At 49.5% G+C, this 27,723-nt stretch overlaps 1 protein-coding gene across 1 annotated transcript; it reads right to left on the bottom strand.

The window, feature by feature from the left end:
• On the bottom strand, positions 1 to 27,723 carry ASPNAT (aspartate N-acetyltransferase). Its single transcript, XM_086747148.1, has 3 exons — positions 27,214 to 27,723; positions 25,726 to 25,890; positions 1 to 454 (listed from the first exon to the last, which is right to left on the bottom strand). Exons 1-3 carry the CDS (start codon positions 27,545 to 27,547, stop codon positions 87 to 89), a joined length of 867 nt encoding a protein of 288 aa, XP_086603274.1. The 5' UTR covers positions 27,548 to 27,723; the 3' UTR covers positions 1 to 86.

Genomic DNA, 27,723 nt, shown 5'->3' on the forward strand with positions numbered 1-27,723 from the left:
TGACGAGAAATAGAAGGGCAATTTATTATTTTTGAAGGGGGGAGGAGGAGGAAAAAACTTTTTTTTCGTTTGGTCGGCTGGGTTTTTTATTCTTCCCGCAGCTGCAGGCGGTAGCGGTGGTAGCGGACCTGGAAAAACATTCTCTCCAGTAAGGAGCGCGTCATCCCCGGCAGGGCATAATGTTCGACGACACCCATGTGCTTGAACCCTAAGGACTCGTACAGCTTGTGGGCTGCCATCTTCACGGCCGTGGTTCCCAGCACGACAGAGGAGTAGTTGTTGAGCATGGCAAACTCCAGCACTTTGCGGCCCAGGGCCTTGGCGATCCCTTTGCCGCGGTAGTTGGAGTCGACGGACATGCGGCGCAGCTCCACCGTGTTGTCCTCCTCGTTGCCCCGTGCCGCCACGATCCCCACCACGTTGCCATCCAGGACGGCGACCCAGAAGCAGGAGCCTGCAGGAGACAAAGCAGCACATGTAGCTGCCGGCCACCTCGGATGAGCAAAACGAGCAAGGCACCCGCTTTGCATCCCACCCCAAGAGCCGGCAGCAGCGCAGGCAGCCCCCTGTACGCCTTGCTGCCAGACTCCTCCTCTACTAGGAGCCAGGCTTCCCAGCGGCTCTCGGCTCCAGGAGAATAGCCTGCCTGCGGTGTGGGCAGAGCATCACCGGGCTCATCAGCAGAGAGCCACCGAGGTGCTCTGGGCAGACCTGAGGTCTCCAAACCCAGCAGGACCAGCTGCACACAGGCAGGGAGCCCAGGGAGAAGCACAGCGTGGTGCACAAAGCATCCTTGGTGACTGGGGAGAGCAGGATCCGGCCCAGATACCAGTGAGGGGAGGGAAAGGCTGAGCCCCTTTCCTGGTGTTGTGGGGAGAGGTAGGCAGCCAGCTCCAAGCAGGAGCCAGACGAACAGGGCCGGCTGTGCACCCTGACGGGAGCTGGAGAGCCGTGAGCACTGCTCCGCACACACAGGGATGGCACGAGGACCTGGCCTCTCTGCCACCCCGTCTCCAACCCATGAGGCCTGGCTTGTTTCTGACCGCCCCCCATGTCTGGACACACAAGTGCAACCTCCTCTTGCGCACTTCAGGGTCTCAGTGCAGAACTTGTCTAAGACAGGTTCAAAGAGAAAATCCAAACTGGGCAGCAAGATGAGAAACTAGGATCACGAAAGCCAGCAAAGCATGAACAGGGGAAAACCCCATATACAGCTCCCAGAAAGAGCATCTCCTGTGCACAACCAAGATCAGGCTCACCCACTCACCCACCCCTTTTTCCTCCCAGTTTGGGGTGCTCACAGTCAGGCTCTCCCCCCATCCCCGCTTTGGAGCTGCTGCTCCTCCTTTGCTGGCAGGTGCGACACGAGAGCATCTCATGAGCTGGACACATGGTGCTCAAGCAGCTCAGGCCAAAACCACGTAGCGTTTCAGCGAGCAAAACCAGCCTATCCTTAATTCCTCCCCGGCACCAGTCAGCTGGCAGTGCTGCTCCAGGAATGAGGATGCAGGTCAAGGAACAGGCTCTGCTTTTGGGGGTGCAGGGTGTCTGCACTGCCGCTCTGCCATGGGGCTCAAGGCTTGGCGGGGCACATGTTGCCTTCAGGAGGCCAAAGCAAAACCCATCTGATCAAAGCCCAGCAGCCTGAAAGGCACCCAGCTCGGCTCAGGAAAGCAACCTGGGGTCTCAAGCACTCCAACCACAGCCCCAGTTATGAAGCTCAAATAAACCTAGACCTTGCTGGAGAGAGGCACCAAGATCATCCCATTCCACTGCTCATACTGGCCAACAAACATTAAAGGCAATGCAATTAGAAACTGGCATAACTCCAAAGCATTACAGCTCCATTTGGCCCCACCAGCAAGGCAACTGGAGAAAAACAAATGAAATTCAAATAGCGAGTTACTCAGGTCTTAACTAAGGATTTCACATAAAATCCTGGTGAAGGAACAGTGTCTTCAAGTGACCTGAAAAGACCAATGTTGCCAGCACAGGGCAACTGTGACCTTCGCTTGGGTGTCGCTTAATTAACACCCAAGAAAGCCACTATTTAATTACGGCAGGTATGAAAAACACTGACAGGGCTCTCGCCAAGAAGGAAAGCACTGACTTTCTGTGCTCAGGAGGAACATGGCTTCACTCAGAGAAGGAAGATCCCATCACAGGAGAAACCCCTGGCACACTGCAACCTGCCACAGGCGGTGGCCTCCTCCTTCCCCGGTGCTAAGCAGAAGAAAACCTGTCTAGGACAGCAGGTCCACCTTTAGCATCAATCCTGTCAACTGCCGTGACCCAAACTGATGGCACATCTCCATGAGGATTGCTGCTCAACAGCCCGGGTGGGTGCTCAGGGGGTGGGTGCTCAGGGGTGCACGGCACTACTTCCCCTGCAAAATGGGGAGGGGAAAAAAGAACAAGACACCTCTGAGTTCTTCACTACTGCAGGACAACAAAGCACAGGGCAGCAGGAGGGGCCTCTCTGGCTGCTGCCCGTGGCACAAATGCACCTTGCGACCCGGTGAAGCCATCGGAAAGAGATGGCCGAGGTCCTCCATGTGGCACAGCCCAGCTGCTGAGGGAAAGCCGGGTACAAAGCGCAGGGAACCAGCCCAAGTTCAAGACAGCACACCAGGCTCGTCCCAACCTTCAGAGCAACACACAGCTCCAGCAACGCTCACTTCTGTTCCCACTGCAAGTTTTTACGCTGTCGCTATCTAGGTCAACAGCTAATTTTTAAAACACTGGGACCCATCTTGACCCATTTATCACGAGCAGTGAAAATTTGTCTCTCCTCCGCTGTCGCGTTGACAGCGCAGCTTGTTCCCCTGCATTTGCCTGGATCTCAAAATGTAATTTATTCTGACATGACCCCAGACGAAGACTTACAAGCACTGAAACCCAGCAGCCGCTTTCCCTCCGAATACAAATCGCAGGGCAGCCAGAGCTCACTGCTCTGCTCCACAGCCCTGTTTTCCAACTACACGTCCCGTGGCGGCTCTGCCCAGCGCACCCCCCGGCCCATCCATCAGGCCTCCGGCCACATGGCAAGCGCACCACAAAATTGGGGCCACAGTGATCCCCAACCCTACACACCCTGCCACCAATTTCTGCTCCCATGGCATAGCCCAAAAAGGGGGTTCACAAGCCCCCTCTCAGTGTTCAGGCAGCAGAGGTGGGAAGCTCCCCTAGGGACACATGGTGTTGTCCCCAGCACCCACCTTGTCCTAAGGCAGCCCTAAAAAGTGCCACAAAACAACTGGTGCCTGCCGAGCTGCGGCTGGTGGGACAGCCACCATGTCCCTGTCATACAGTCTTGCGCACAGTAATCCCCCAGGAGCTATCAGAGATAACCTAGGTTTCCCTCGGCCCAGGTTATGCGATTGCTTCTCCCATCGCTTCCTGCTTTTATTCCTGATTGTTCCTTCCTAGCAAGCACATCTCCTGTGACCACCAAGCCAGAGCCTGCTAAAGCTCAACAAGCAACACTTCCCACCTTTGTCAAAACAGCATGTTTCCAGTATTTTTAGGTCTTCTGCCTATTTAAAACCCAAATCTGGACATGCCCACCACAGCAGAGCCCACAAGGCCCTTCACACCCCCAGCCCCCTCTGACCGTCCTACCCATGCCCTCACACCATCCATCCCGCGGGGACCAGCCCAGTTGCAAGCAGCACGACAGCAAAGCCACACTCCTTGTTAGTTTTTACTTACAACTTTAAAGCTTAACTATAATGATCTTGAGTTCAACATGAAAAGAAATAGTATCTGGCACATCTCCCAGCGTGTGTTGTGCACGCAACGCTTATAATTAGCAGCAGACAGGGACACATCTGCTCAAACAATGCAAGTTGTGTTCGGCTCTCAGCACCATCAGTCCCCAAAACTTCTACTCTGCTGCCCACCCCATGTCTGTGCCTGCTCTGAGGATCACTGGTGGCCAGATCCTTCGGCCTGCTACAGACACTGCAAGTTTCCAAAGGCAGCTACAAGCCCAGGAGCAGCTTTCACCCGTAGGGTCCCACCACATGCTGCTGACCTTGGGCTGAGACCTCCTCACCTCTGGGTAAACCCCCTGGTTTCAGAGCAGGAACTCTGAAGGTCTTTAGTTTGCTTTTTATCTAAACTCAACATGTTTTCAGCAATCCTAGCCAGCTGCAGCTCCTCACCACACCTATCCACTCTTCCAGCAGCACTTGCTGTGGAGCAGGATGGAAGCATCCTGAGAAAACCACCCCACATCCCTGGGGGGTGGCCTCTTTCCATCTTTTCTGGACCAAAGGGATTGACTCAGAGCCTGTCTCGGTTTTGCACTTTTTCATACCTAGCATGAAATAAAATTAACTTCATCTCACCTGCCAGTAATGAGCAACAGCCTTGCTGTTCACAGCACTATTAATAGCAGGAGTTGACGTTTTACTCTCTCGCACCACTATCTGAAAATAATCACTGCTGCAAAGATAAATACAAACGCTGACGGCTACAACTCTCCCTGCCCTTCAGATACTCATCTCGTGGCAGCATGTCTGCCTTCACTCTCACCTGCCTCCATCTTCTGGTGTCCCCTGTCGCTCAATTGCTACAGACATCCAAAGCCCTTCCAGCACACCCTGCCCTAAAGCTCCTCTCTTGGTTTTTGACCCTGCAAGAAAAGTCATTCCAAGGTCTGCTCTTCATGGACATCTTCCACTTAACTCCAGCTGCCCTATTAACACCACTCTGGAGAAGTGCCTCCTGGAGCCATTAGCTGTTTCCAGCCAAGCACCACACCTCTTTGCAGCACTGTCCCTTGCCTCTCAGTCTCACCTGGGACCTCTGGGCTGCCAACAGCAAGGAGAAGCAGCCATGGAAAGCCCACCATCACCTTACATAGTTCTCTCCACTCCCTTGGCCTGCTGCCTCACCACACAGACCCTCGGCTTCAGGAACTCATAGGCAAAAGTTTTAATAAAGGAAGGAATTTTCTACGATGAAAGGAGTGAGACATTAGAAGAGGTTTCCCAGAGAAGCTGTGGGTGTCCCATCTTTGGAAGTGTTCAGGGTCAGGTTGGATGGCGCTTTGAGCAACCTGGTCTGGTGGAAGATGTTCCTGGCTAGCGCAGGGGGTTTGGACTAGATGACCTTTAAAGGTCCCTTCCAATCCAAACCATTCTGTGAAAACAAAAACTCAGGATGCACATATCTATCAAAAAGGCATAAAACAACTGTGACATGCGTAACAAGGAATATGATTTTGGGTTGTTCATGCTTCACAGATTTGGTGAAGTTACCCTGGTTCCTCCAGCATCCCAACAGCAGTCAGTCTGGGAGACCAAGTCAGCAGCGGATGGGTTTTGAGACAAGAAAGTTGAGCTCCAGAGGGCTTTCCCTGGAAAGACCCACCCAGTGTATCTCCATGCCTTATTACATCATGAGAATTCTGCTGTGCTTAAGTCCATAAGTCCTAGGACAAATCTCAAGAGGATGCACATGCACTGGTGTGAGCTGCACATGAGGATTTGCTTGCAAGCAGAAGCATTGATTAGAGATGTCATAGTGGGATAAACAAGGCCTTCAAGATGCATTGTAAGACAAAGAAAAGCCAGGGCTCCCATATCTCCTGTCTCCTTGAAATTAAGGAAGTGGCACAGCAAGATGCAAATGGTTGTCTTATCTTTCTGTCCTCATCCATGGGTTGTCTGTGTCTCAGCGACAACACCTTCTCATGCTCTGGGCAGCAAACTAGACCAACTTATCAGTGAGGAACTCAAACCACATAGCTGTCTACCAACCTGGACTTCACTGCTGCAAAGCCACCTGCTCCTGCAGCACCATCTTTTAAGATATATTTTGCTTACCGGACAGGAAAGAGCTGCTGTAATAGTGAAACTACTAAAAGAAATGTACAGAATAACCCAGCAGGGTCAGATGTGGCTCTTCAGCTGATGGCACCCAGGGCCTGAACCTACATGTGGTGGCAGTGTCTTCTGCTCAAAATTTAAGAATGATTCCCAGCTTTTGAGGACCAAAAAGAGAGCATTCTTCTAATCCACCCACCCCTGTCCTACAGCACAGGATGCAGACTCCATGCCCTGAGGACTTCCCTAGAGCAGTGTCACAGTGCTGGCTGCTCATCCTCCACCCAAAGCACCCACCGCTCCTGCCCAAGGAGGACACGCCACGTGATGCCCCGGCTGTGCTTGCAAGCCTCCTCTCCCACTCTCCTCCACCGTCATGAGCAGCACAGCTCTCCCCCGTGCAGCCGACGAGGATGGTGGGTGAAAATAAATTCCTTTATTTTTGCTGAAAATTCTTCTACACCCTTTGGTGAATAAAAGGCCAGTGGGTGGAAAGATTGGAGCCAAAAGCAATAGCTAGAAGAGGGGGAAAATGAGACATCAGCCTTCCTCACCAGCATGAGTCCTGTGTGGTTGACTATAGCAGGTTCCACAGCTTTCCTAAATCCCTTAGTGCTCGACGAGTGCTACCCCAAAACCAGAATTTGACAGCGTGCATTGCTCTGGCAAAGCAATGCTCTGGCTGCCAGGTACTTTTAAAATCCATTGTTTTCTAGTAAATTCGAGTAATTCCACAGCAGCAAGCAAAGCTCTGCTGCCCCAAGACATCCTGAACTCACACCCAGGTCCTCCCCTGTGCCCACACCCACACAGCAGGGCGGTGAGGGGGCTCAGGGCTGAGCCAGACAAAACCCACCCCTGCTTTGCACAGGGCTGGCGAGGGGACAGAGCAGCTCCTGCGGCCACTGCCAACTGCTGGTGGTATTTTTGCATGGGTGAGGTTGCATCCCTGTGGGAAGGATTTTTCCTGGAAGATGAGCACAGGGCAAGTATGGAAACCTTGCCCAGAGGCAGGTCAGTCTTTTCTCTTTCTTCAAGGGTGGCACTGCTATCTCTCACAGCCGAGCTCTTATTAACTGAGTGTTATCATGGAACATGATTTGTAGCCAGGCAGCTTCCCAAAGCAATGCTCCTTCAAGCACGGACTGTGACTGTTGGTTCTGCTTTAGCAGGTAACAATGACATGAATGTGAGCAACTTCCCTTCTTGCTCAAAGCTGTCCCAGGTGACCCCCTCAGAGCATCGTCCAGGTGAGGAGACCAACAGACCCATTCGGCAGCTCCCGCCACTGCTGGGAACCTGCCAGGTGAGCACCACCTCCTCTGCGTGCTTACAGCAGAGCCAGGAAAGCATCTGAGGACTGGCCACCACGAGAAAAGGAAGCGGATATCAAAACTCAGGCCAGGCCAGGCGTGAGCTCTGGAAGGGGATGGAGGCTGCCCACGGGCTCTGCGTGTGTCTTCAGGGCTTTGCTGGCAGGAGCAGCATCCTGCACAAGGCAAACCTCCCTCTCCAGCCCAGATTTTCCTCCAGGCTGCTAGGAAGGGGCAAAAGGAGAAAAAAAAAAACAAACACCCTGAAATCATCCCTGTGCTTCCCACAGGACAGGACCTGCAGCTGCCCGTGTCCCTCGCTCTCAGTATACCTACACAAAAGCCTGCCAAAAACAACAGGCTCGCTAATCCTAGAGATCCGAATGCCCCCAAACTCCTCCCCGCACCCTGCTGACATACTGTGACACGGCCCGGTGCAACACCACCGCATGGAAATACCAGGACAGAGGAAATGCAGCACGCTGTCGCATCACGAAGCTTTAAATATTTGCCCTTGCAGTCACTTGTTCAGCATCCAGTGCCATCTTTCAGCATGATTTTGGCCAGAGCCACAGCCTATTCTGCCAAGCAGAGGTGGTCTGAGCAAGGCGATACAGAGGGACCTGGGGGGTGACCTGCACTGGACACCATGCGGTGCAATTACCACTTATTTATAGATAACAGAGGAAAAAGCCCCGAAGTTCAGCGTCTCGCCTCTCCTCCTGCCAGCACTATTTATACACATTAAGCGAGACAGGCCACGCGCGGCAGCAAGTGGGCAGCCGAAAGCTGGCTGTGCCCCAGCCGCGTTCTGCTGACGCTGTTCCAGTCTCTGCCCTTTTATCCTGTCTGGGTTTTGAGGAGCGAGCTGAGGAACTCTGCACTTGAGGCAACTCTCCCTCCTCCTTCCCCTCCACCCTCGGCGAAACGCGGGGCAGACCAGCCGAGTTACATCAGCGTCAAGGGAGAACGGAGGCTCTGCTGGGAGAGCGCGGCTGCCGTGATGCGAATGCTGCCCACGGGAGGAGACCGGGGCACAGACGTGGCATGTCGGCTGCCACCCAGCCACAGGGACTAACCAAGGACAGGCAACCTGCTACAGACTGCAACTGCTCAGCTAGCTGAGTCAAGGAGGGATTTATTTCTGTGTTTACGAGGCACACTCTCTCTCCTTACCTCCATCTTTCCTGTGTCTTGAGCTTCTCTCCCTTCCACCCTTTTAGTTCTCCTTGGCTTCAAGCAGGGCTGCACAACAGTTCCAATAACTTCTGCTAATAACTCTACACTTGACTTCAGTTAAAAGGCTTTCCTGGAGGGCTCCTACAAAATAATGGCATCTCAGAGTAGTTTATGGCCACGGAAACCAGCTGAGATGTGAGAGGCCCTGACTCCAACACTCCTGACACCCGTGAGCATCCCTCTACATCAGACAAGGCCCACACATGGGGGAGCAAAAAATGTCAGGGACACACAAGAATTATTCATGCATAAAATTAGAAATGCTGTGAGATCCCTTCCTTCCCATAAATAACTCCACATAACCTACCGCCGCAGGATTCATGGCCCCATTATAAATAATTCCCTGCTGGAAGAGCACAGGGCAGTGCATCTATATGCCGAGGGTGCTTGACATCCCTTGATTCACGGGGCATCTGGGCAGCAGGCGATGAGATCACCTACACAGCATCAACAGGGATTGATGACTTGGTCCCGAGCAGCCAGCTCAGCTACTTCTCCATCTGCCTTCTTCTCCATCCTTGCTACCTTTCAACTTTGTTGTTGTTCCCAAGGGCTGAAGGTACTTGCAACCATCTCTAAGCTCAGGCAAAGTCTCCAGAGCTGCAATCAGCAGACTGATGAGATGACAGCGACATCCAGCATCTGACCTGCAACACAGCCACAGCACGGTTCCAACACGTTCACTACGTGAAACACCATGACCACGACCCACAACAGCAACGGGTCTCAAACCGCCCCAGGAGACAGGAATTCAGAGGTGGCCTCTGCAGCTGATAAACCCGAGCATAAAGTGACACACTGGGAGTGAAGAGGTTTTGGACTGCAGGCAACAGCTGGCCTCAACATGCATGCAAACCCAAAAAAGCATACTTGGATTCCAACTGGTACATGCCATAACGTGCCAAGGCTGACAAACCTGGAGCAGCAGCACACGCTGCACAGGTGCTGGTCCCACTGAGAGGTTTTGCTCCAGCCCAGCTTTCCCTTCACTTGGGGATGGAAAGGGTGGTGGGGTTGCAGTTGAGAGCAGCAGTATGAGAACTGACTTTCATCAGTGCCTGCTCCAGGGTTTCTGATGGAGCTGGTCCATACTCAAGAACATTCAGATACTTTATCACAGATGTGATAAAGCTAGCTATAGTTTACTTTCACTCTGGTATTTTGACTGGAGAAGATAAAAAAAACACATTCTGCAGTAAACAGGCTTCAGAAAGCGGCCAGGTTTGGACCTATACAACATCTCCTGCTGTCACTGCTGGGGATGTAACCCAGCAGGCATTTCTAATCTTCTTAAAACCTTTGCTTTAAACTTCACCCTGCTCCTCCAAAACACCTATGCAACAGCTCCTATCCCTGCATCTTACTCCTCTAAAGCTTCAGGAGGACCCAGCCTGAACGTCTAGACCAACACAAGCGTTAGTGGCCATATGACACATCAGCTATTCATGGGTTGATTTTTCAAATAGGCTTCAGTCCCACAGAGCCCAGAGTGTCACCACGTGTGACAGCACTGGGAGAGCTCAGCAAAGCCCTGGGAAGCACTCAGCACATCTCAGGAGTAGGCTTTTGATGAGACAGCTAGAAATCCAGGCGATGCCGCAGACAGGGTAAAGACAGCCCTTCCAGCACGTTTCAGAGGATGCTATATTAAGAAGTGCAACAGCAGGACTTTAAAATCTTGTATTCTGCTCTTTTTGCTGGCCATGATGCACCTTGAAAAGCAAAGACTGTAATAAAGCCAATGTATAAGCTCTGTTCAAGAAAAAGCTGCAGAAGCAGTTAAGGGGGATTAGAAGTACCCTGGTTATCAGGGCGTATTTAGCCTGGTCCATCGCTCTGCTCTCCGCTATTGAAAAGGACAGGCTACAGAGAAAGGAGACAAAACCACCGACACAGCCATTGGGGTCTACCTGCTGGGTCATCAAGAGAAAGCATAGTCTGAGAAACCAAGCATTGTCTGTGGTTTTTGCATGTGAGCAATTGTTATCGATAAGCAAAGAATTAAATAGCTTAAAGGAGTGGACAAAGGCTGGAATATGCGATTTTGGCCCGGCATTGTCCTCAGGGCTAACTAGATAGTGAGTCCCAGCTCAATGGAACTGCATCAGCAGAACGGACTGGTCTGCAAATGGACAAAGCTGTATTTAAAAAGTATTTAAAGTACTTTCATAGTAGATGTTCCCTACGCATCTAAAATCCACACTAAGCCCACCAACTGCAGAGTCAGACCTTAAGTAAATCAGTGCTTTCGCATTTAGACTGGTTTTTAGTTAGAAGTTTAAAGAAAAAAAATAAATCAAACCCTTCTGCCAGCTTTGCTCTCCTGCATCCTCACAGAAAACGCTCATAAGACTGACATGATCATTAACTTCTCTTTAGTTAAATTAGTTTACAAGACAAAACGTGTTGCTGGCTGTGTTTTAAGCCAGCTCCTTAAGAGGACATTGTTAAGGCTCGGCCTCCATCTTCTACATCAATCTTTCACTGCATGGCTTTACTGCTTTCAGAGAGGTACTGAATTTACATTACAGCACTTCCCACTTCCAAAGACTGGAAAAAAATGGAAAAATCAGATGGCCTAGAATTCATTATTTGCCTGCTGACTTTTACTTCCTCTGCATTACTGTAAAAAGGCACTGAGCAGTAATCATCAAATGACTTTGTTCGAGCTTAGCACTTGGCCTAGCCATAAACTGCACGGGGAAAATGGATAGAATTGATCTTGTTTTCGCTACCCATCATTACTCGTCTGGTCTAAATTTAGCCAAGACTCCCTTCAGTTCAATAGAAGTGCCTTCGTCTACCCAAGTATTGCACCAAATGCTTCACAGCAAGGAGAGAAGCTGACATTATATTTACTTAAGGTTAAATAATAAATGCAATTCTGAGCTTGACAAGGACTTCCAAGGAGTTTTATGCTGCTCTAACCGAGGTCAACCACCTTGAGTTACCCTCTGGGGCAGCCCCTCTTCTGCAAAGGACCACAGCAGAAGCCCACACAGCTCACTGCACACAACCGCTGTTAGCCAGGAACAAGGCAGGCAGGATGAATTGCACCCAAGATGTAGATCCAAACCCCCAAATCTACCTATGTAAGGCAGAGAAGTGATAGAAAAGGACAACAGCATGGTTTGGAAGCATTCAGCTCTAAGTCATATAAAGGATGTGTACATTCAGTCAAAACATGCATGTTCCAGCAGTTCTGAATAATGTTGGGTTTTTTTCCCCACCTTAGCACATTCCTGCTGCCCTCAAAAGCCTCTGAACGAGGATGTCACTACCACAACAGCCGATAAGCAATAATGATGAGTAGCAATTAGCAATATTTACGGTGCAGAAACACTGACCAGAAAAGTCTCAGACCCTAGTGCAGCTCCTCCACTCTCCTTCCTGGGGCATCAAGCCCAACCTTTACAGTTGGACTTGATCATCTTGGAGGACTTTTCCAACCTTAAAGATCATACGAGGAACTGATGGACAGGGACTGCATTTCACCAAATGCTGCACAGCAAAGAGAAGCTACCGCAATACTCCCCTAAAACTAATGACAAATACAACTCTGCTCCACTCAAAGCCTTTCTCAACTCGAGTTTCAGAAGAATCCTACCTTGTTGCTAACACAATGAATCAAACCTCCTCGACCTCTAGCTTTCACTGTATTAATAATCTATAGGAGTGAGACAGCAGTCATACGGTGTTTTATTTTCTCTGAAACCACAGTGAAGAATTCATTACTCAATGTAGATTAAGACAGGGGGAAAAAAAAGGAAAGGTTAGGGCACAGATGTGGTACTGGCTGAAGTCATTTGGTACGTGGCTTGATCTCCTTGAGCCTATTGAAAGCAATAAATATTTCTTTCTATTTCTAGCACAGCAGCTTGAAACAGTGCTGCACACATACACTTTCCAGAGCTCAGGCATCCAACAAGGACGCCAGTTACACTCATTCGGAACCAACCCACCCCATCACATCACAGCATGTGAACAGTCAATATCTGCCACACTGGGAAGAGCCTCCCACATCCATTGAATGGACTTGGAACAACTCCAGAGGCGAGGAGTGAGGGTGGCACTGAAGCACAGCACACTACCTGTCCTCCCCAGCTGCTCGCCAAGGACACTTCTTTGGGTGCTTCTCATCAGGACCAATCCTGTCAGTATGAGCTCCCCAACCAATGGGTTTGGGTTGGAAGGGACCTTTAAAGGCCATCCAGTCCAACCCCCCTGCAAGGAGCGGGGACATCTCCAACCAGATCAGGTTGCTCAGAGCCCCGTCCAACCTGGCCTTGAACGTTTCCAGGGATGGTGCATGAAATGATAATACAGCTGGTAAGGAGAAACAGGCTTTGGTCAACCACTCAAAAACTCAGCCTCTCCGCCCTGCTGCCATTGAGGCAGTATAGTGTCTCTAGGGAGGTGCCCACCCTGGCACAGAAGGTAATGGCGGGGGGGGGGGGGGTGGAACTAACCAAAAACCAGCCAACATTTCCACCTGCAGCATGCCAACAATCAAGGCCTTTCCCTTGGAAGGGGCATCTGCCATGCACTTCTGACATGCAAAGTCAGAAATAGCGACAGGACTGATACTTCAGTTTGTAGCAAATGCAACTCCTGACCCATATAAATAAATGAATAAATAACTAGCAAACCTTCCAAGTGTTCCCTAAATGCTTTTAACACCAGCACACTTCAAACACTGGAGGTCTTCCTCCAGCAATGACTCTTCCCCTACAACATACCAACCAGCCCATCCTCTTCTGGAAGAGCAGAGAAAGAGGTGCTCACCACACGGGACTGGACCCTAAGGTGCTTTGCTGTGCTGCTATGGGGCTGAGCCTGACCCACTAACAGCTCCAGGCACCTCCTGGTGCTTTGTACCTTCCTACACCTCCAACTCAACCCTCAACCAACTGACACAGTGGGTGTTGACTCCAGGGGTCAGGTAGAAACAGGAGAGAGGGTACTGTTGCATTCCCATCCTGATGTGCCTGTAGAGCCTGGCTGTGGGAGATGCTGAGCCCCTCCTAAGACTGTGTCTCAGGGTCCTCAGCTCTTCTGAGGCAACCAGGCCATTGTAACAGCCCCAAGACTCCCAGGGACACTACTGCAATGGGCTCTCTCTCCTTGACAATGAACGCAGGCTTTTTTCCAGCAGGAGAAGGCTGTGAAGGCAACCTACAGCCCTTCAGGTACCACCTCCCCACAGCCATCCCACCACAGGCTCCCACTTACAGTGGAAGCACCTTTCTTGCCTGCAGCCTTCTTACTTTTCAAGATTTACCATAAATATTTAATCCCTGGAGAGTTGTTATATTTATACCTAATTCAGCCCTGGTGTGAGGTTGCTCCAGTGTTGTGTGTGAACGTAAAGGGCTCCCACCACCCCCAGCAAGGAGGGCAAACACTGGGTCAAGATTTTACTGTCTTCTGTCACATAAGTAATGAAAATGAAAGTCCTCTACAAAGCCTCAGTATTGTCTCCTCCCGAGCAGCACGAGGCTCCATCACCACACATCGCTTCCATTTTTAACTCTCAGCAAACCAGTGGCAATGCCCCATGTAAAGCCAGAGCACTGCCACAGTTCAGAAAAACACACACCTGGATGCTCACTGTTGTTAAAACCAACATGTTTCTACACCTCTCTTCCAGCACATCAAGGCCAACACGCCTTGGGTGTAATTCTTCTGAACTCCACTACTCCAGATTGAAACTAGCATATTTAATGTGGCAGCGTAAAAAAATTCTACATCCATAAATACATGAACATCTGTTGGGCTGGGCACAGACAGTAGACCTGTTGTGGAAAATGCATTAACAGAAAATGAAAATTACATGTGTAAATCTCTACATCTCTAAAATTAAAAAAAGAAAAAAAAACCCCTTTGCCACGTGTTCAGACTACCCTCCTGCCGTGTGCCACCAGCCCGTGGCACAGCCATTCACAGGGTACCTGCCGAAAAAAGACATTGATTTATAAATGTGAAGAGTGCCTACAGTAGCCACAGCCAGGAGAGATGCAAATCCACACAAACCTGGGTGGAAATGCAGTATTTTGAGGATTGGGTGGATTTTCCCAACTACACAGGCAACGCTAAATAACTCTAAACCAATGCTAAGACACAGCAGAACGAATATAACTCGGAGCAGGACCACAGTCGCCACAATTCCTCCTTCTGATGCACCAGTTCTCCCTAAATCACCATAAATTCACCTTGCAGGCAGCTGATAGGCACATGCAGCACACTCAAGGCAGGTTTACTCCATCATTGCATTTCCCGTTCATGCCACAGGTTTCCTGTAAAGGCCAGAGGAGCACTGGGACCCGTACTGAAGGATGCCCCTAAGTACAGGCTACGCTCCCAGCAAGAGACAAGAGATTTAAGTCCATGATTAAATTAAAGCAAATGCTCCGCTGAATCTTTAAGCCAAACTGTCCCAGAGTAGACTCAGTGAATATGATAGGAGAGTGGTTGGTCTGGTTTTTTTTTTTTTCCCCAGAACTTCACTGAAATCCTCTTTAGCTGTTTGAATTATCCATGAAAAATGTTCCCACTTCTCAAGAATCCTTGCAGATGCTTTGATGCTTTTCAGACTACTGATGGCTCAAAAAAAGCCCTGTAAAACCTGATGATGGCTTATTCCCGAATGAAAATCACTGCCCAAGAGGTGCAGCTTGATGTTATCCTCTGAACATTTGCGGGTTCTGAAATCACCCCAGACGTATATTTTCATAGTCACTAAGTGAGTCTAATTGACTTTACAGGCAGCAAAAGCTTGAAAAATTGTTTTACAAATATCCTTCCTAAACAGTTCAGATTTTAAAATCTCTCATTAGCATTCCTTTCGTACAGTAACTTCCCTGCCACTCACTTTCTCTCTTTAACAAATCCCATGACTAACAATGTAATCCCAACAACGAGAACTTGACCAAGATGGTCACTGCTGTTGAGCGGCCAGCAGCCAGGTCTCTGCCCTGCTCTTATTGCTCTGTCTCTAACAAACCATCATCCAAAACTGCTTACAAATGGCAGGTGCTCCAAACCAAATGCTTATCTTTGCCATTCTGCTATTTAACATTATTTTAAATTGAAAGACTACAGATTTAGGTCTTCCCTGGATTCCCACCAGAAGTGTTACACAGTGTTTCTGATGCTGCTGACTAGTTCCAGGGAGGATGAACAGATTTGGCACCTCCAAAAAAAGAACAAAAAACCCTGATCTCAGCAAACGATTTTATTTTTTCTGTACTCTGACTGCAATAATTATTTCATAGATCCTACTAAAATGGGAAGAGTAGATTTTATAGGAAAAAAATCATAGTGGAAAAGATCAATAGGCTGTGCCCAGATACATCTGGGAGCGATGCCGGTCAGATGCTCTAAAGAAGGTGGAAGAAATCCTGTTGTTGGCAGCTCATTTTCCTTTAGGCAAAATGTTCTCTCCTCACCATTCCCAACACGTGGGTTTGTGCACTGACGCACTCTGTTTTCAGCTTAACAGACACAATATCCTCGTGCTGCTGACTTCTATTTATTTTCTCATCTTTGTTATTGTGAGTATTCTACCAACAAAAATAAATACTTGTGCTCACCATGCAAAATATCTGAACAAGAAATGAAGAAAGATAAGTACTTAAAGAGTGAAATTAAGCAAAGGGACATAAATTTAAAAGTGAAATGGGAGGAAGGGGAAGATCAGAGATACAAAGAGGGATGCAGGGTGTGGGACTGCCGCTCTTGGGAGATGCCAAAAGTGACGAATGAAGCAAGAACCAGACCAAACCCACTGGAGAATTCAACACAGGGATGGACAAGAGAGCCAAGCAGAATTCAAAGGATAAAAACCCGCAAGTATTGTAGTTTGACACAAGACTGGAAAGGTGGGATACAGGACTACTGTGGCAGGGGAAGGCGGGGGGGGGGGGGGGGGAATGGAAAAAACCCTCAAGGAACCAATATTGGCCCCCAATAGTAGATGTTATTATCTGAGAGCTGTTGAAATGAGCATTGTATGTGAGGTGCACTGAGGAGCCATTCACGGCTGGACAGCTGGTCCATACCCCCCATTTCAATCAGCAGTGTTACTGCAGAGACAGAGCTGCAACTGTAAAAAGCAAATAAACTTGCACCTCTGATGCTAGCTTCCGAGTCAGGATTCAAGCACATGGGTAAGAGAGAGTAGGAGCAGCTTGTATAGCAATTACTTGTGATCAAGGATAAATCTAGGCAAGTAGCTTACTTTAAAATGCAGTTTTGTCAATTCAAAGCAATTTACACATTTGTCCTGAATTCAAAGATCTTCAGCTGGGAAAGAAAAGGCAGCGGAAAGCCAGGCTGGCACTAATCCTGTGCACAGCTCATCCTCCCCAGGACCGCAGGGGATGTCCCGGCTGCCAGGACTTCAGAGATGGTTCCCCCCCCTCGACACCGCCTCTTCAGCTACTACACTGGTACAAAACACCTAAATACATAATTTAAATAGGGCCTGGGATCCACGGTTTCAGGCTGAAAGTAGTATTACATTCATCACTAAACACAGATTTTTGCTTCTTCATAGAGAAAAAAACAGAGAAGGAGTAGTAAATCAGCTTATTTTGGATCAAAACTACCCTCCCTTTTATTTTCCAGTTTCTGAACTGAAAAATAATTTTCTCACTAAACCTCTAGTTTCCAGTTTCGCCACTTGGATAAATCCTAGAAGCAGCACATGAATTTTAAGTGACAAACATTACTTAAAAGTTGTAATTTCCAGCAGCACACACTAACACGCGACTAATGCATTGTACTTTTCTATTAGTGTTTACAGTGTTACAAATCCAATTTTAAATAGCAATCTCATGTAGCCACTGAAAATACACCTGTAAAAGACATTTTCCATTACCTATTCTGAAAAGTCCCCTTTCACTCACAGAATCCCAATTTAAAGCAGAAACCCTGCTTGGCACTAAACCGTGGGACTCCCAGGTCTAAATTTTAGAATCATCTCGTAAGAAATAAAATTTTCAATTCTTGAAAGAAACAGTTGTCCAACAGTTATACAAGACCATAAATGATACCATCTATGCTTTCAGAAATAGTTAATTGATTGCTGGGGTCCAATGAGTCAATAGATGACTTTAAAGAACGGCTCAAAACCATCTGTAATGGCTTGCACCTGGCTCTAACCAGACCACTATGGACACCACTCATGGTGCATCAGGCTTCTTGGCAATTCCACTTGGCCCTTAGCAAAAAAAAAAAAAAATTTGGTTACAAATAATGGATTTGTGAACAGAAACTAGATAAGACATGCTGCTATCTTTGGATTCCCTTTAAGACTGCTTTCATTAGCCACCTGTCAGAAAAAAAAAAAGCCACGATTCCTCAGCTTCTTATGAGGGAAAAAAAATAAAAGGGAAAAAAATTCTAAAAATACACTTTGAAGCTCCCTGTTTTGCTGATGCAGAAAGCAACAACAAAGGCCTGTACATCCCTCAGCTCCTCACCCAGCCAGGCACCAGAAAAACACTCCGCAAAAGTCTTTTTGCTTCAGTCTGGAAGGGAGCAGCAAAGGTGATTATTTGTAACAGATTCCCAGCACTGCATTACCAAAATAAAAGCACGTGCTCTGCAGTACACCATTAAATAACGCCATGAGCTCCTGGAGCCCACATAGGGCTCGCGGCCGCCCCAACCTCCGCCAGCCGTTCCCATCCCGCCTAATGAAATACAACCTGCCCGAGTGACGATGTAACGATGTAAGGCTACAGAAGGAATAGGGGATTTTCAGAAATTCACTCTGAAATTTGGAGGCATTTTGAATAGACTGTCTTCTTGAAAGTCAGGCCATGTGTTTAGGCTTTTACAGTAAAAACTGCTTTCTCAACACATTTAAAAGACTGACGATAGAGAGCAATGCCAACCGATCATTTCTAAAGTATTGGGGGCCCTGGTCACACACACTGGGAGGAACCAACCTGGCCACAGACACTCCTGAATAAACCCAAGAAGGCTTACATCCCAAATGTAAGCATGTGCTTGGGAATAAGATTTTTTTTCAGTTCATGTTCCTACATCCAAAATTCAGTGTCAAGAGGGGCTCAAAGCTTTGTACTTTTAAAACCCTTGCCACTAGTTAGATAGCGGACACAGAGCCTAAGTTTAGGCTACTATGAAAATCTTAACCTGAAACAAACTTTTCTGTAATTGTTTTAAATCTTGGCCATTCCTAAGAAAGCGAGAGAAGGAAGAAGAGCCACTGCAAACCCTTTATAAGAGTAATTCATCTGCATTTAGAATGTAGAATATTTTGCAGTCCTTTCGGGGTTTATTCACTAAGACAGTTGTGAGAAATTGCACACAACCATGCCAGAAAACATACAACACCAACATTTAGAAAAAAAAAATTACTCAAAGCCAGGAAAAAAAACCAAAAACAAACCCCTCAATGTCTGTTGTCCCTGCCCTCTTCATTTTTTGTAAGTCCCAGCATGGCTTGTGTTTGTTGTCTTGAGATATTAACTGTGTGTAAAAAAGTACTGGTGTTCAATTTACGCAGCTTATTACTTCATGTATTGAAGATTAATGAACAGTGCTTGCACGTACCAGGGTTTTTAAATACCTGCAGGCAGAGCTTGTGTTCAGAAGCATCATCCACCCAGACATGGCTACAACTTAAATACTGCTGCATTAACTGATCGGCATGTCAATTAGGGACTACGTTTACAGAAAATTTTTTAATGCATGGAGTTAAAAAAAAAAATAGGTTATAGCGCTCTGCAAAATTTACTATAAAATCTATTTTAATCTAATTTTGACACTGGAGCATGCCAAAGCTCATAGATCTGAGGGGAGAGCTATTTTTGTCTTACAGATATGCACGTTGAGGAACAGGTTTGTGCATACATTCCCACTCCAGTGACAAATACATAACGGGGGGAAGGCTGCAGCGGCGTGCCCACGAACGCGCTCGTCCCATTTGTGTGGATGACACGGCCTTGAATCCGCAGGATGCTCCACTCAGACAACTGCAGCTTTCCCATGTGCCAGCCCTTGGCTGACAGCACCACGCTTCTACTCCACCCTACCTGAACCCCGCAAAAGTGGAAAAAACTCTGAATAATAAAGATTTAGTGAGGCTGAAACATCCTGCAGGTCCTCGAGTGGGTTGAACAGAGCTGACCCACATGGCTTGGCACCACGAGGGACCCGGGCTGTGTCACCTCCAGATGTACCCGGAGGTTGTGGGCAGGGGTGCAGGGGCTGGCGTCAGCTCGCCGTTGCTGCTGGGACTCGGGGAAAGCCCTTGGCCAGCTCTGGGAACACAGGGTGGAGGTTTGGAGCTCGGGTGCTGGGTTGGTGCTGGCCCCAGCAGCACCATGCCGTGCTCACTGTGACCACATGAAGCACATGCAGGACATGGCTGCCTCCAGATACGAAAGCCAAGGCTCTTCCACAGCAAAACCAGGCAGCCGCGCGCAATGGAGCACCAGCCGCGTCAACAGAGGTGGGTTTCAGGAGAGACAACCTAACTTTAAAGATGTTTTACATGATTCAAATGAAAACAAAATATTTCAGTCCATTACTAATGCTGGACAAAGCGCATCCCTAGCACATAGAAACATGAATTGTTTTTCCTATTGCTTTCCAACAAGCTCTGCACTGGAGAGCCAAACCAGGCAGTTCCAGTGCCATAGAAACCCAAAAAAACCAACGGGAATAACTGCTAAGCAGCAGCAGCATCCCTGACCGTGCCTCTCGCAGCAGGCCAGTCTCAGAAATACTTTCAGACATAGTATTTCCTACTATAAAATGCATTAAAGGTCTTTAATCCTAATCTTGCACGATCTCTCTGATCTGCAGATCGCATCCCTTGAAGCGCTCTCATCGTACGGCACACAACGTGCTCCCAGGACAGACCCTCCCAATGCCCAAGGACGAGACCTGGCCTCCATTCCCAGCAGCAGTGGGGAGCAGAGCCTGGAAATGTGCAGTCAGAGATAAGGACACAGCCTCTCCCCTGGGTTTTTCCAGCTCTGAGCCCCATGCTGGACTCCTCAAGGCCCTATGCAGTGCGTGAGGAGAGGCATGTGCCAAAATCCCAACACAGGACAGCTAGCTCATGGGTTTGGCAGGTACGTGAGGTCAGGGCACTGCGTAAGCCGGCAAGAAATGCTGGAGATAGGGATGCTTCAGATTCCAGCTGCCTCGGGCACCCAGAGCGGGGCAGGGCTCTCCAAAAACACATTCCTCCACTGGGAAGCACCAGCCCTGAGCCCTTTCCCGGCATCAGGTAACTAAGCCCTTTCTTTGCAAAGCAAGAGCTGCTCTATTCTTTCCAAACAATGTTATCAGCAGGCAGCCAAGCTCCTGCTTATCTGGCAGCCTGAGCACTACCCAGAATGTGGATGAACTGGGCTCCAGGGCCTCTGTGGTGGAGAGAAACCTCTCCCAGTTTGCAAAGGGTCTGCAGAGCAACCGCAGCTCCCAGGCGGAGGATCTCCTCCCAAGGTGGCCGCTGTATCTTCCCTGTGGTCCCCACACCAGCTCAGCACCCCAAACTCACTGCTGCTCACCCCACAGGCACCTGCTGAGTGGGGTCAGCAGCAACTACACAAATTCACACCCAGCTGCCCACCTCCCTGCAAACACCTGGGTTCAACTCCTCTGGGGTCAGCTCTGTCCCTCTGGCATCAAACCCACTGCGAACGCACCAGATCCAAGAGCACAATGAAATACTTGGTCGTTGCCCAGACAAACATCTTGCTGGAGGCAAGGAACACCTCAAAAGGAACGAGCAGCAAACAGGGTCTCGCCTCCTCACAACTCAGCTCTGGTTCCATCTCAACTGGTGTTGAGAAGGGTCTGATCCCAAAACCTCCACCAAGAAGGGCAGGACAGCCCACCTTTGGGCTCAGCTGAGGAACGCACCACCCAAGAGCAGCAGGAATTGAACCCTGATGAGCCATCCCACTCAGCCCCTGTTCCTTAGGGCGCAGTCCCATCCCGTCTCATCCCCCAGGGAGGCCAGGATACCAGTGCAGGCTCTTCCTCTGCACCCTCACATACCAGGGGACAAAGGGCATCAGGACGAGGAGGCTCTGCTCACCCCTGGACAGAGGCAGGAGAGCAGAGGTGCACGACCCCTCCCAACACGAGGCACCCAGAGGCACCCACCTGCCCAGAGCTCAAGAGCCGCAGATGTGCAGCTATCCCCAAAAACCACAGCTCTCAGTGTGGCGTGTTTAATGTGACCTGACGCCTTCTGCAGCAACCACTTTGGCTTCATCTGCAGCGTGACGCAAGGCAGATGCCCTCAAGACTCCACCAAGTCCTGCAGCCGCAGCTCTCCAGGCTCCCTGTCTGTCCGTTCATCCACCCGGTCCTTCCTGCGGCACTGGGCATCGCAATGTGACCACCCAGCTCATTGCTGGCCCAAAATCACTGGCAAAGGCCAGCTCCCACCACCACCAGGTCTTTGCACCACCACGAAATGTATGCACGCCCCTCAGCAGCAGCAGATAACACTTTAAACCACCACAGAAAGACATGATAGCATGTCAGCCAAATCTCCAGCCCCCCTTGTTTTGGAGAGCAGCGGTTTTGCATCGGAGGCAAGGAGACCTGGTTTCCATCAGTTCTTCAGCAGAGACCTCAGCCTTGCAAGAATATCCCTAACACGTCAACCACTGCAAAAAAATACACAACACAACCGAGCAGGACAGAAGCTCAAAGAGATGCTGTAAAATTGATTAGTCATCAAAATCATCAGACCATAAAAGAAGCTCCAGCTGTGCTCCTCTTATTTGTGTAGAGAAATTCAAGAGGCAGGGCTCTATTTAAAATTAATTTATTCTCATTTTTTCATTTTTTTGTTTACTAGAGCCTAAGTTACTCTGGTTGACAATTAAGCTCATTATCCCACTCCTTTCTTTTCCACCACCCCAGTGCCTTTTTTCATAGCCTATGAAGAATTAAAAAAAGGGGGGGGAAATTCCAATATGTGCTATTTTAAAATGAAAAATGAAAGTTTACAAAGAGCTCAGGAAGGTGTTTGAACCATTCAGCCTTCAGTTTTAAGACCCCAGCACGGGACTCAACACAAGCAATCCCTTTCAAATCCACAGCGATTTCGAGTCACCAGCCGCGCTGCATAGGAGCTTGAAGCTAAGTGCTGGCCCAGATGTTCTGTCAGGTCCTCGGCGTAAGTGTAGGAGGGCAAGAGAAAACAAAGATTTAAATTTTGGCTAGTTTACTTCTGCAAAATCCCTGTCAGCACATATTTTTCAGTTCATACAAAACCCAGCGGAAAAAATTTAAAACTGTAACTAACCTGGAGGCAAGCGGTTCAGAAAAACTGCAGGAGGAAAGCCATAACACGACGTGACTCAAGGGACCGTTCAATGCCAATCATTAACCCGGGTGCTTACGGCATCCCATTGCAGACCAGGTCCTTTTGGTTTGGTTTTAAGACTGACCCACAGTTTTTGTGGATGCTTTCACACAACTACCAAGAATGACACGTTTTAATAGTTAAACTATTCCCGCACTGCAGACACCTGCCCTCCTAAAAGCTATTTGCTGTAGATGCTCTGTACAACAGTATCCCAGCCCTGGGTAGCACAAGGAGCCCACTGCAAACAACAGTTTTTCATGCCTGGGTACCACGAGTGCCAAGAACAAAACCTCAGCAAAGCCATGATCCACATCACAATGTGAGACCCTACTAAGACCACATCCCAGTTCTACCTTTGTGTTCATCACCCTAGGAAACAGGAATTTGCAAACTCGCTACAGAAATAATCCCTTCCCCTATTTTCCATGTTGGAAGGGGGGAAAAAAAAAAAAAAAAAGTATTCAAGCAACTAGACAAGGATTCTCCAAAGAAGGAGCAAGGAGTTGCCTGGTTGTACTCCCCGCCAAAGCCAGGCCAACCTCCACTTAAACCAGGCTGTTTTTTTTTTAACTTGTGTAGTTGAGCTCTGACCACCTCCAGCCTCTCTGGGCCCGTTTCCACACCTGATTAACCTCGCTGTGACCACTTCTTCTCTAACACCCAACCAAGAAAGCTTTCACTAACATCTAGGCTGGAGCAATACGCAGAACGAGCCCTTCTCATTCCCGCTGCAATCGTTTCTGCCTGCGTGCTAAATTTGTAAGCTCACTAAATAAAAGCAACTCAGGACTGGAAATTGTTTTATTGTCATTTTTCTGTCCTTTGGGTGGGATGGGCAGCGTGGATGCTGTACATCACTGCCTTTCTCCGTATGTTCAGATAAACAGCCTCCGAAGCGCACAAATCTCTGGGCTTTTCCAAGACGACTGTATTTGCACTGCTACCTTATAGGGAAGAAATCCAGCAACTGTATTTTGGGGGGAAAGAGGAGTAAAACACTGGATTCATGCCTCATGCACAGCCACACCAAATAGCGTCATGCAGCTTCACTGCACGCGGACAGGCACTGGGCAGACTGGCATCACTGGTGGTGCCAGTCCCGACCCACAGACATCCCTTTCCTCCCCAGTTCCCAAAGCCTCTTTGGTCTTTGCCCAATTACGACTCCAGCCAACCTGCTGAACACCACTATCACCAAGAACCTTTAACAAGCACCAATGATCCTATAAATCTGCTTTTTTATGGCATGGCAGAAGCCTAATTACACTTGATTAAATTCTGTCAAAAATTAAAGCCCCCACACTTGCCCTAAAATGGAAATCAGCCCTTCTAGGTACCAAACAAAAGCAATGCTAACATTTCAAAGACATGTGGGCAACACAGCTGAAACGGCTTACGTTACTGACCCTAAACAAATTGAGGGCATTCCTTACTCTTCCTTTGAGTCCCTTTATTTTCTGTATGTGTTAGTGTTACAAACACCAGCATTTCGATCCGTGCCCTGAATCGTGACCACACAAGTCCCAGGCACTAATGAGCGATGGACTCAAACACCTATTAACACCTTATCACACGTCCGCATGCCACTGGGGTCCCCTCCCACTTTCTCCAGCATAATGTGTGGCTGAGCCTCACTACGGAGGTTCCGAAATGTTTTGTTATGAGCCCTTTTGGTTTTGTGACACCACCTTTAATGAAAATTGAGCCTTTTAAATACAAGTCACAGGACAGTTAATTTTTACAAGAGCAAGCACTGTAAATGAAACACAAGCTGTGTGTAAGATAGGACAAGATCCATACCAGATACGCATTATGATGGGAAACAAAACCTAAAGCAAGCACATCTAAGATACTCAGGGATTTTTATTAGAGGAGGAGCAACATTTTAGAAAAAAAAAACATAAGATTGCACATTAGAAGTGAAGGGAATTCACATTAGAAGTGAATAGTGAATGTGGCTATGGTCCTTCCTACGAGTCCTCTAAAAGTGCCCAGGAAAAGGTCTGTCACACCTGGAGAACAGCAATGATACAGCAAAAACACGGTCACGCACTAAAACAACACAGTAGGTACCCTGAGAAGATGGAACTAAGGGGGATACTGGCACTGCCTTGCTTTCCTGGCTCATCACCAGTACCAGGCAACCACCAAAAGCAAACCCCAAACCCTGGGTGACTGCCCAGACACCCCCTTGCTCTGGTCCTCAACATGGATGTACGCCGACAAAAAAGGAAACAGCACCTGACAAGTTCTGAAGGGACTTTTTTTTTTTAAAATAATTACATAAGAGATCTTTTACTGCTTAACAAGCAAATATCATCATTGACACTATATTTTTAATTACATGCATGTACGTAACAAATGGATAAACGCATATCATGTCAGACCCAGGCAGTGTCCCTTTACATACCTGATCTGTGCCTCTTCCAAAACACCTGCATTAAGGAACTTTCTTCTTAAATAACATGGGAAAACAGGCGCAATAACTAAACTAGGTTCCTCTACGCATTTGGGCTAAAAGGCTTTTCACCTCCCCCTCCTCCCTCTCTCAGAGTTAATACCAAACATGAGGAGCAAAGAAACACCGAGCTCAAGAAACGAGGCGTGGGGTGGACCTAGCAAGCAGTAAATAACCTGCTTCGTCCACCCTCAGTGCCCCCAAAAACCCATGCCCCGGTCCCTGGACCGGCCACAGGACCTGAGAGTGCTGCGTTAAGGCAGGGGGTGGATGGAGGCTGCTTGGGATGACTAGACATCTTGAGGTGGGGGAAATAAAAAAATCCAAACCCCAAACCAAAACAGACCCAGAGATGGCTTTGTGCCTGGCGCGGCTCAAGAGCTGCATTCTGGTGACTTTTAAGCAGGCTCGGTGCTGCCGGGAGGAGGGAAAGGCGCCAGCAGCAGGGAGCAGCCATGTTCCCGAGCGGGGCAGGGGGAAGGCTCCCCACGGGGAATTCGCACTCACCTGGCGGTTTCATGTAATATTGCTCAATATCAGACATGTCCGTATGCAGCGCACAATCGAGATAGTGGAGGATAACTTTTCTACTGAAGTAGTACCTCATGCCCATCAGAAAGATGGGCAAACAGCAGGTCAGCAGGAAGGACTTGGTCACAACAAAGCATATTACTATGGAGATAAGGAAGAGAAATAAACGATACCTGTCAGAAAAGAGAATTTAGTGTTGATTTCGGAATAGAAACTCATTAAAAAAAAAAACCAAAAACAAGCACAGACAAAATATACATTTGCAGTACACACACAATTCACACTCTCGAGATTATGGTGTTCAGTGACGGCGTATCACGCCGAGACAACCCCCAAAGAGTTTATAGGGTGCCTGGAGAGAGCCAGTGGGGAGGATGTGGCCACAACTCCCCCAGCAAGGGGCTGGTGGGGACGTGGGGGGTCAGTCACACCCCATGCCCTGCTTCGCTTTCCCCGGCGAGGCCGAAACGTGGCCACGGTGGGAAGAGGCACGCTGCAGGCATGCGGCTCTGCAGCCGTGGGTCTGCCACTGCGGCATTAATATTTCCATCACAGGAAGCACCGGCTCCCGGGGAAGGCACCCTGCCCACCTGGATGCCGGTGTGCTGCTAAAAACCTGGGGGGGCTTCTGACGACACCCCCGAGATGCAGCTCCCCCAGCATGGCCTCAGCCTCCCAGAGCCACCGGCTGAGACCCCCCTACACCCCAAATGTCTGCTGGGGGGGCCCACCTCCAGCACAGGGCCCCCCCAACCCCCGGCTGGGGGCATATGGGGGTGCACGAGAAACCAGCCCGAAGCCTGCTCGGCGTGGGGGGGGCGCACACGTTATTAATAACGTGACCCCCGCTTCCGTGCATCTATTGGCACATGGTGGGGGGGATTTGCACTTGGTGCGGGGCACGTTCTGGGCGCTATTTTGGGCATGCAGCTCTGGGCCGTGAGCCGCCCTCCCCCCCCCCCCCCCATTCCCCACACTGAGGGGGGGTCGCTCCGCTTGCGGGACCGGCTGTCTCTAGGCAACGCCGGCACGCGGCGCCCCCCCATCCCCCCTCGGGTTGCGCGGGGGCGGGGCGGTGCGCGGTGCAAAGCGCGCACCGCTCCCCTTCACCGCAGTCCCCCTTCCCTAGGCCTGGAATAACTGGAAAGACGGCTCTACCCTCAGCCCGCGCAACCTACGCGGCGACCCCCCCCCCCCCCCCCCGCCCCCAACAAACACCGCTCCTCTCCCGTCAAACCCGCGCAGCGCCGCGCATCCCGCAGCCGCTCATCCCCCCCTCCCCACGCCGCAGCGCTGCGGTTCCGCGGCCGCTCCGCACCGCCCCGCGCGATGCTGCGGCGCTGCCCCGGCTCCTCCCGTCCCTCCGACCATTTTGTGAAGACCTAAGGTGTGCGCGTGAGGGGGGGGCGGAGGAAGGGGGAAAAAACCCGCGACCCCCTCCCCCAAAAGGGAGCAGATACTCACCCGCCAGCAGCCCGTAGAGCAGCTGAGTGCGGGGCTGCTGCTTCAGCCCCCTGAACGCCGTGTTGGGGATCCGCTCCATGATACCCTCGTAAAAAATGCGGCGGACCACCTCCTGCTCGGAGGGGTGGAATTCGCGGATATAGACATTGTCCCGGCGGGGGTCGTCTTTTGGGGAGCCGAGGGGAGGCGAGGGTGAGGAGGGGGAGCCCGCCAAAGAGGGCCACATCTGGGAGGAGGAAACAATGATCGTGTCTTTTTTGGCTCCCGGGATTGATTCATGATCTTCCGCCACGATCTTGGTCTCACAAACCATCTTGGGAGACAGACAATGCATGCAAACCGGCCGCGGGGAGGGGGCGGAGGAGAAAAACGGGACGGGAGTGGGTAAAAAAAAAAAAAAAAAATTAAAAAAAATAAAAAAAAAAATTAAAAAAAAAAAAAAAGAAAAGGAAAAGGGGAGGGGGAAGAAGCGGGATGCGGAGCAGGGACGGAGACCCGCCGGGCAGCGGC

This window comes from Chlamydotis macqueenii, chromosome 4, assembly GCF_036417535.1.
Source record: "Chlamydotis macqueenii isolate bChlMac1 chromosome 4, bChlMac1.mat, whole genome shotgun sequence".
Classification (NCBI taxonomy): Eukaryota; Metazoa; Chordata; class Aves; order Otidiformes; family Otididae; genus Chlamydotis; species Chlamydotis macqueenii.